General features: G+C 49.1%; 1 protein-coding gene across 1 annotated transcript in view; it reads left to right on the top strand.

The window, feature by feature from the left end:
* The window catches only part of TECPR1 (tectonin beta-propeller repeat containing 1), a 53,173-nt gene that overhangs the window by 35,388 nt on the left and 8,054 nt on the right, over positions 1 to 9,731 (top strand). The window contains exons 12-16 of the mRNA XM_015413065.1: positions 1 to 42; positions 1,960 to 2,039; positions 2,696 to 2,752; positions 4,049 to 4,223; positions 6,490 to 6,625. The exon at positions 1 to 42 is cut by the window's left edge and continues 3 nt beyond it. Coding sequence (XP_015268551.1) covers positions 1 to 42; positions 1,960 to 2,039; positions 2,696 to 2,752; positions 4,049 to 4,223; positions 6,490 to 6,625 — 490 coding nt within the window. The remainder of the gene's footprint in view (positions 43 to 1,959; positions 2,040 to 2,695; positions 2,753 to 4,048; positions 4,224 to 6,489; positions 6,626 to 9,731) is intronic.

Here is a 9,731-nt window from a genome sequence, read left to right as displayed (position 1 = left end):
ACGAAGGCGAACACCAAGCCCCCGTCGCCACAGTGGTCGTGGGTAAGTGGGCCCCGTCTCGATGCTCGCTTGTGGGGCCCTGAGTCAAACGGGGGGGGGGGAAGGGGGAATGTTTGCAAGGATTAGTTCTCCAGATCTCTGGGGTGAGACAGAGCAGCGTGAGAGAGAAGTGTCTGAGCCACCATTTCCCTCTACTTCCAGAGGCCCTGATCCAAGGCAGGTGATGCCACGGGGACTCTGAATGTGGGGATGCCGAAGCTGCCGGGGGGTGTATGTGTGTGAGAGAGTGATGCCGACCATGTGAGCAAAGCTGTTATGTGTGAGTCACAGCCAGTGCTCCCTCTAAGCTGTGGAGAGTCCTGTGAGCAAAAATTCTACTTTGTGAGCTACAGGCATTAAAGCTGTGAGCAGGCGATTTGGCTGCTCCATCAATGAGTTTGCTCTGGAGCCCTCCTCCCTGAGCTAAGACAAAAATGTGTGAGCCGGAGGCTAAAAAACTGTGAGCTAGGTCACACTGACTCAGCTTAGAGGGAACACTGGTCACAGCACTGCCTTTCCTGGCAAGGAGACCTGAATACAACACAGCAGGGCTGGTTCCAGGTTTTGGAGGGGGCTAGCTTGGGCAAACGGTGCCCAGCGGCAACGTTCCCTTTAATTTTTCCCCCTTACTGAGCAGAGCAGTTCACATCCTCAGCAGAACGCAACGGCTGTAATCTTAAAATGGGCAATCGACAGTTCCCCCCCCCCAGCACCAAGAAGACAGAACAGCACCACCCCAGACATAAGAACATAAGGGAAGCCATGTTGGATCAGGCCAGTGGGCCCTCCAGTCCAACACTCTGTGTCACACACTGGCTGAAAATACCAAGTGCCATCAGGAGGTCCACCAGTGGGGCCAGAACTCCAGCTCTCCCACTCTACCCCCCCCAGCACCAAGAATACAGAGCATCACTGCCCCAGACATAAGAACATAAGAGAAGCCAATGTTGGATCAGGCCAGTGGCCCGTCCAGTCCAACACTCTGTGTCACACAGTGGCCAAAACCCAGGGGCCATCAGGAGGTCCACCAGCGGGGCCAGAACTCCAGAAGCCCTCCCACTGTTGCCCCCTCCCCCCGAGCACCAAGAAGATAGAGCATCACTTGCCCCAGGTAGAGAGTTCCCATTATCCCTTGTGGCTTAGAGCCATTGCTGGACATCTGCTCTTAAGAACATAAGAGAAGCCTATGTTGGATCAGGCCAATGGCCCATCCAGTCCAACACTCTGTGTCACACAGCGGCCAAAGTCCAGGTGCCATCAGGTGCAAGACCCTGTGTGGCTCCAGATCGCTGCCGAGCAGGGCTTCCTGTGTTAAAACACAGCTGTTCATGTGCACAGCTTAGAGGCAACACTCCTAGGGGCCTCCCTTATGCCCTCCTTTCCACCCTCACCCCTGCATGCCCCCCCATCCATGAGTCCTTCTCCCGCTCACAAGCCCTCCCACCACCCATGCTGAGATGCCTGGTCACCTGATCCCCCTTTCCCCGAGTCACCTGATCCCCCTTTCCCCAGGAGCCCTGGTCAGCATATACAGGTGGGGGTGCCACTCATTGCCATCGCCACCGGGAGAGATCACACTGCACGCCACCCACATGCCCCCCCCCCAGTGTCTCTGGGCAGTTAGGAACAGGGATATAGATACAGGGGGTGGGGAAGGGGTGGGGATCAGCAATGGTGGGCCCCTCCGGAAGTCCTGGGCCCCAGGTCCACCTGTGCTGACGCTGGCCCCGTAATACGGGTCACCCTTTCTAATGATGAGTAGGCATGATAACCAGATTGGAGCTTGTGCCCGGAAGTGTCGTTTTCGGTATTGCTGAAGGAACGTTCTATTGGGACCCCTTGACGATATGCAAGGGGAAAAGAAAGATCCATTCCGTCTCTCTCTGTGTTATTTCAACACTTTTCCTTTACGCAACCTAGGTCTCCGACTGGGCCATCGATTTCAGCGTTTCGGGCGGAACCGACCGTGAAGGCTGGCAGTACGCGGCTGACTTTCCGGCGTAAGAACTCCCCTTTTGATACTTTTAACAGCCTGGGTAGCACAATTCACCTCCTCTCTGGCTCCGGAACGAAGGGCGGCCTTTAAATCCTGGGTGATGCAAGTGGAGTCCAGCCTGTTTAAAATGACCCTGGAATAGTTTTGGGTTGTTGTTTTTTTTAACACGTCAGTGAAGTCTTGATTGAAGGGCTGTAGCATCTTCCTTCTGAGTCAAGGCAGTAGAGTTTGGGACTTTGCAGTTTAGGACAAAAGTTTCGAACAAGAGAAGCTTATGAAATATAGGCGAGATGCAGAAAGAGACATTTCCCCCCCTCCTCCTCCATCATGCCAGAACTCCCAGGTTCCCCGTGAAGTCGATGTTGTACTTAACAGGGCAGACAAAAAGGATGAATGGCTTTATGCAGCGAGTAATTAAATGGTGGGATTGGCTACTCTGCAAAGATGGGTCAGCCACTAGTTCAGGAAGACTCTCGCTTCCCTGGCTCTCCGCAAACTACGCAAAACTGAATTATTCAAGGAGGCTTTTCCCGCAGTCGGTGAGTAGCCATTGATAGAGTGATCCTCCATAATCTGTCTAATCCCCTTTGAAAGCTGTTTATTCCTGCGGCCATCAGGAATGAGGCCTGTTTTAAAACTCTCCTCTCTTCCTCCTGGCAGGTCCTATCACGGACACAAAACAATGAAGGACTTTGTCCGGCGGAGGCGATGGGCCAGGTAAAGCGCTTGGCATTTCAAAATTCCTCTTTGGCTCAAGTGGTTAAGATGCTGAACTGCAGATCAGAAGGTTAGCAGTTCAGCAGTTCGAGGCCCGAGTGCCGTGTGACGGAGTGAGCTCCCGTCTCTGGCCCCAGCTCCTGCCAACCTGCCAACCCAAAAGCAAGAAATTGCAAGTAGATAAATAGGCACCGCTTTGGTGGGAAGGTAACAGCATTCCGTGTGCCTCGGTGTCTAGTCATGCTGGCCACATGACCATGGAGAAGTCTTCAGACAGCGCTGGCTCTTCGGCTTGGAAACGGAGATGAGCACTGCATCCCTAGAGTCGGATTCGACTGGCTTTCGAGCAAGGGACACCTTTACCTTTTACTACCCTTCGAGAATATTGTTATTTTCTTCCTTTGCACGTAAATGCCTAAGGCTTTTAAAAATCTGATTCTTCTTCTAGCATAATATTGAGATTAATACTTCTTTTTCGTACCAATAGTTTAATATCTTTCACGTCTTTTGCTGTAATGCGTTGCCACCTTACACTGCTCAAGAAATAGGGTTGCATTCAGTGTTCCCTCTAAGCTGAGTCAGTAATAGTTTAATATCTTTCACGTCTTTTGCTGTAATGCGTTGCCACCTTACACTGCTCAAGAAATAGGGTTGCATTTCCCTTTTGGGGCCACCCACAAAGCACAGGGCAGTTGGGAACTTGCCTTCTGTCCTGGGGTTGCCTGCTCCAGGTGGGAAAATTCCTGGCGATTGGGGGGGGGGATGGAGAGTGGAGGGCGTGGGGTTTGGGGTGGGAAGGAAGCTCAGTGGGGCAGTGTTCCCTCTAAGCTGAGTTAATGTGAGCTAGCTCACAGTTTTTTAGCCTCCGGCTTGCACATTTCTGTCTTAGCTCAGGAAGGACGGCTCCAGGGCAGACTAATTGATACAGCAGCCAAATCGCCCGCTCACAGCTTTAATGCCTGTAGCTCAGAAAGTAGGATTTTGGCTCACAGGACTCCACGGCTTGGAGGGAGCATTGCAGTCGGGTACAACGGCGTGGAGTCCTCCCTCCAAAGCGGCCAGCTTCCTCCAGGGGAAATGATCTCTGTCTTCCGGAGATCAGTCGTAATTCTGGGAGATCTCCGAGCCCCCACTTGGGAGCTGGCAACCGACATGCGGGGAAGAGTCAGAGTGGCTTCCCCACCACGAGGGAGACACTAATATTTGCATCGTATCCCCAAATGCATAAAGAAAAGATTCCAGGATCACATCTGCTCTTCTTTCTTTCTTTCTTCCCGCCCACCTCCCCACCCGTAGGAAATGCAAGATCGTCACCAGCGGTCCTTGGCTGGAGGTCCCTCCCATAGCCTTGTGGGACATCTCCATCATTCCCGAGTTGCCCGCCGCCCAGGAAGAATGTGTGGCCCTCTGGGCCATCAGCGACAAGGGAGACGTGCTCTGCCGACTGAACATCACTCCTCAGAACCCGGCTGTAAGCCTCTGCGTGTGGGGGTTCTGTTTCGTTCTTCCCTTGGCTTCTATCCGTGCTGAGCCTGGAGGTTGTCCATCGTGCTCTTTTGAATCCCTGTGCATTTTCCTTGGGCCCTGTCCTGGAATACGGCCAGAGCTAGGCTACAGAGCAAGGCCACAGAGCTAGGTCACAGTCAAGAGTCCAGTCCAGAGATCAAACGCCGGTTTAGCAGCAGTCGGAGTCCGTGGGTTGTTCCGGAAAGCAGAGTCAAGACAGCCCAAGGTTGTTGATCAGCAAGATTCAGGCAGGTCCAAAAAGTAGAGTCGAGGGTCAGGCCAAAGGTCACAGGAGGCAGGCAGAGTCCAGAGTTGTGGTTGCAAAGTTCACAGGGTTGTGACAAGTTGCTTCCACAATCTGCCGTTCTCCAGGTCTGATTTAGATAGGCATCCCTTAAGAAGCCTGATTTACAGCCACCTGCTTGGAGGTGCTCCTGCACTTACTCAGAACGGCTATCAATAAGCAGCCAAGAGGCGAGCACTCCATCTGCATGTCCTTAAGTCTTGCCGGAGCTTTTCCCTTCACAGTTCAATTAACAGGGAGCCGGGGAGCGTGCAGCTTTGCTTGGGCGGCTTCTTCAGAGGTAGGCATGGGTGGGTCAAGGTCAGCTGCCAGCAAATGAATCTTGAGACTCCTGTATCTCTAATTCACTAACTTTGGCTGATTCAGAGCTGGCTGCATGTGGCTCCCTGACTCCTGAGGAGTCTTCAGCCACACAGGACTCAGGCTGGCCCATAAAAGCATCCTAAAAGCATCCAAAGTCCATTTCTCAGATTAACTGGGACAGGGGTGAGTCAATGGGTCCTTTGTGAATTCAAATTCAGGGTTGTTGTTTTTAATTCACAGTTTATGAATTTCTGTAATGAACAATAATACAGATTATTGACCTTATTTTCCATCAATCTATTATATTATTCACCCCCAAAATTATTAATTAATAGAAAGTGTTCTCAGACTAATCCACTAACCCCTGTTATACCTAATTACTAACCAAGAATTGCTTCCTATTCTGAATCCTATTATCTTATAACACCCGTTAAGTATAATTCCATTCAGTTTCCTGAGTTCTTTCCCCATATTCACATTAGTTAAAATACATATATCCAGGGGTCATTTCCTGCAGGAGCGCACAGGAGCGGAGCTCCAGCAGTAAAGAGCCCAGGGGGCGGGCATATGAAACAAGCCCCACCCCCTGCTCCCAGCAGCCCTCAGTCAGAGCAAGAAGCAGCCAGGTAAGCTGCAAAGGCCCCCCCCCCAGCCCCCCAGTCCGAAACAGTCCAGGGGCAACTTTAAGGCCAAGATTTATAGGTAAATTGCAGAGCCCCCCCCCCGGCCTGCCTTCAGGTACAAGCTCTCCCTCCTCTGTGAGGACACGTCCCCCCCCCCATAGCTACCAATCCAAAACAGTCCAGTGGAGCCTGAGCGGTGGATGTTTCCTTCTGACACACTTCCGGTGATGTCAGGGGGTGTGACATATGCAAATGAGTTTTGCTAATGAGTTCCTGCACCTCTTTTTCTGCGAAATGACCCCTGTATATATCAACATAATAACTTACATTAGATATTCTTCCGTTTACTGGTTACTGTTACATACTACCAGTCTAATTTCTTCTTCAGAGAAGCCAGCTTCACCTAAAAAAAGAAAACCCAGTGGGGCTGCCTCTCATTCCTAGGGCCGAGAAAACTCGCAGCTTTCCCTCCTCCTCCTGTGAGAGGACTTCCAATCCCGTTTTCAGCTGCTCCGGAGAGCCTCTTGGTTTTCTCGATAGCTGTTTTTTGTACTCTAGAATGGGCTTCCCGAGGCTATGAAGAAAAGCCAGAGCCACACAAAGAACTCCCAATGAAGAGGGAGAGCTAGATTTGAGTCCAGTAGCACCCTAGAGGCCAAGATCTGAGGGGTATAAGATTTCAAGACTATCTGATGAAGGAACCCTTGACTCTCCAAAGCTTATCACTTGAAATTCTTGTTGGTCTCTAAGGCTTAGCTGTTCTACTACAGACCAACACAACGACCCTCTGAGATTGTGGAGTTCTTTGGGCGTATTTTGGGGCTTTTCTGCATTCCCATTTTGCTTGCTGTTTGTTTCACCAGGGCTTCGGGGGGGGGGGCCAATTCCATAGGAGTCTCGCTCCCTCCAGTGGTCCATTTGATATCGGAGAGCTTTATTTCCGGATTATCTCCCTGCCGTTATTTCCAGCTTATCTCCCTGCCTATGCTCTCTGTACCCAGGGTTCTTCTTGGCTGCATGTGGGGACCGACCAGCCGTTCATCTCGGTCTCCATCGGAGGGTTCCACCAGGTCTGGGCAGTCGCTCGAGATGGCTCCGCGTTCTACCGTGGCTCAGTATCACCGAAGAAACCAGAAGGTAAGGATGTGTTAGTCAACCATATTGACTTTGGCTCTGGGCGCTTCTGTGCTTTAAGAAGCGAAGGCCCAGCTGTGCATTACATTGGGGACTTGCAGTCGTATTTTGTGGCTCCTTTTAACCTGTCACTTTTTAGAAAGGAGGGTACATGATAGATTTGGGCTGTGTCTCCAGGCAGAGGTGGGATTAACCTTTCCCCCTAACATAGGCCATTGCTTGGAAGGTATTTCACTGCCCTATTAGCTGTTGTTCATTTGGCAGGCCCATAGCTATGGTGGGGCTTTCGGGCCCCTTTCTTAAAGGCACAGCCCCACAAGAATTCCCCTGTAAATGCTTTTTTCAATAATTTAAAAACATTTTAAAGGCATGTGCTCCTTTAAGCAGAGTGGGGTGCTGTAGTTGACTAATTCCTGCACTGAACAAGGGGGTTGGAGTAGGTGACCTCTAGGGACCCTTCTGTGTCAAGAAACTGGTCTCCTTTAAGAGAGATTTTCTGCCTAAGCGTTAGCTTTCTTGTCTATAGAAGTCATCACCCCCCACCTCCTGGCTTGTTCTCAGAATTGTTGCTTAGGCTGGTAGAAGTGATTAACTTGCAGCAGCTGAGAACTGTCATCTCAAGTGGTTGACACCTTGCAATTTAGAGATCTCTCCTGGTAACAGTTTCTATTGGCTAAATGGCTTTTCTTTCTGCACTGAGAACTTCAGTCCCACCAGAAAAAAATTGGCTCCGCAAGCAATGTTCCCTTTAAGCTGTGGAGTCTTGTGAGCAAAAATTCTACTTTGTGAGCATTAAAGTTGTGAGCGAGCGATTTGGCTGTTGCATAAATTAGTCTGCTCTGGAGCCACATCCTTCCTGAGCAAACTAATTTGTTTAGCCTCCGGCTCACACAAAAACATGTGAGCCGGAGGCTAAACAAACTGTGAGCTAGCTCACACTGACTCGGCTTAGAAGGAACACTGCCCACAAGCCACAAAATCCTGGCTACGGGCCTGTCATTCGGTAGGAGAAAAGATAATGGAAGTTATCCTGGGGTGTATACCCCTTGAAGAGCACTACGCTCTGGGGAGAGGAATCTTTTGGTGATCCCTGGCCTGAAAGATATCTGACTGTCCTTGATCAGAGCCAGGGCCTTTTGGGCCCTGGCGCCGGCCTGGTGAAACTCTCCGCCTAATGACATCCGTGCTGTGTGGGACCTAATGCTGTTCTGCAAGGCCTGTAAGACAGAGAGGTTCTACCAAGCCTATGGCTGAGGACCATGACGGTTGACACCAAGGCCGGCCTCCTCTATCCTTTATTTCTCTGCCCCTCCAAGAGGTAGAATACAAAAATTGTAATGCCACCTGGAACAGTTTGATTGTTTCTGTTTTGAATTTTAGCCTGCTTTTTGAATGACTGTATTTATTGGAATGATACAGTGTCTTTACTGAATGTTGTGAACCACTCCGAGCTCTATTTGGGGGACGGCGGCCTAGAAATAAAATCAAATAAATAAATAATAAATAAGTATACCTGTCCCCTGCATTGGTTAATGGTGATATCCACTGGGGGAAAGGGTCTAATCCCTCCTCTCCAGCGAAGGCCACAGCCTGACCTGAGTCATGCAGACATACCAGGGCTGCTTTTTAAAGCTAACAAAAATGTCTGGTATAGGGTTGCCAGACTCTAGATGGGTATGGAAAAATATATGAACACTGTGTATAATAGATGTCACCATGGTGACTGCAGCCATGAAATTAAAAGACGCCTGCTCCTTGGGAGGAAAGCGATGGCAAACCTAGACAGCATGATAAAAAGTAGAGACATCACCCTGCCAACAAAAGTCCGTATGGTCAAAGCGACGGTATTCCTAGTAGTCATGTATGGCTGTGAGAATTGGACTATAAGGAAGGCCAAGTGCCAAAGAATAGATGCTTTTGAATTATGGTGCCGGAGAAGACTCTTGAGAGTACCTTGGACTGCAAGGAGATCGAATCAGTCAATCCTAAAAGAAATCCACCCTGACTGTTCCCTGGAAGGCCAGATACTGAAGCTGAAGTTCAAACCCTTTGGCCACCAAAGGAGAAGGGAGCACTCACTGGAGAAGACCCTGAGGCTGGTAATAGATGTATGCTTAAGGTAGATCTATTTTGTGCTTTTTATTTTTCTTAATTTTTCTACACTATTATATAAATACTGGTGTCAAGTATTACCACACATAGGTTCACCAAAATAATACATCAAAGCGCGGGTTTACATCATGTTCAAACATTCAAACAGCACCTTGTCGGTTTCACAGTCACTAGACCTGCACTTTGATGTATTATTTTGATGGACTGGTGATCGCGGAACGGACAAGGGGCTGTTTGAAAATGGTGTAAACCCACACTTTGATGTATTATTTTGGTGAACCTATGTGTGGTAATACTTGACACCAATATTTATATAACAGTGTAGAAGAATTAAGGAAAGAAAAATAAGAAGCACAAAATAGGCCTGTCTTAAGCGTACATCTATTCTACACAGTGTCATATATTTCTCCATATCTTCCTAACACTGTGTGACCCTCAGTTTTTGCACTAGCCTCTAGATGGGGCCTGGAGATCTCTCTGGATTACAGCTGATCTCCGTTCTGCCAACAAAAAAACCAACTGTGTAATGAAATTGCAATAAATTTTATAGCAGTAACCATGACATACTATAAAAATTGCCAACAGTAAGTATAAATCTTGTGAAGGAGCACCACTACAAACGCTGATGATCCATCGGTGCAAAGGGAGCAAGATAGTCCAGGAGTCTTCACAGAGTGGTGTCAAAAACATTTAACGAAGAAAGTAGCAGAACACGATATCTTCCTATCCAAGGTGCTTGGCCGGTATCCCAGTAACTTTTGGCAAAGCACCTTGGATATGAAGATATTGTGTTCTGCTACTTGGAACTATGTATGTCATGGTTATTGCTATAAATTTGTAATTTATGCTTTATTGTGATTTCATTACACCGTTGGTCTTTTGTTGGTGATTCTATACTGTGTATTTCCCTTGTTTTTGGTTGGATCTCCAGACTACCAGCATCAGTTCCCCTGGCGAAAATGGCTGCATTGGAGGGTGGGATCCATGGCATTGTAGC

This window comes from Gekko japonicus, unplaced genomic scaffold, assembly GCF_001447785.1.
Source record: "Gekko japonicus isolate JY-2015 unplaced genomic scaffold, Gekko_japonicus_V1.1 scaffold2745, whole genome shotgun sequence".
NCBI classification, from domain to species: Eukaryota; Metazoa; Chordata; class Lepidosauria; order Squamata; family Gekkonidae; genus Gekko; species Gekko japonicus.
This window is presented reverse-complemented; position numbering and strand designations above follow the sequence as displayed.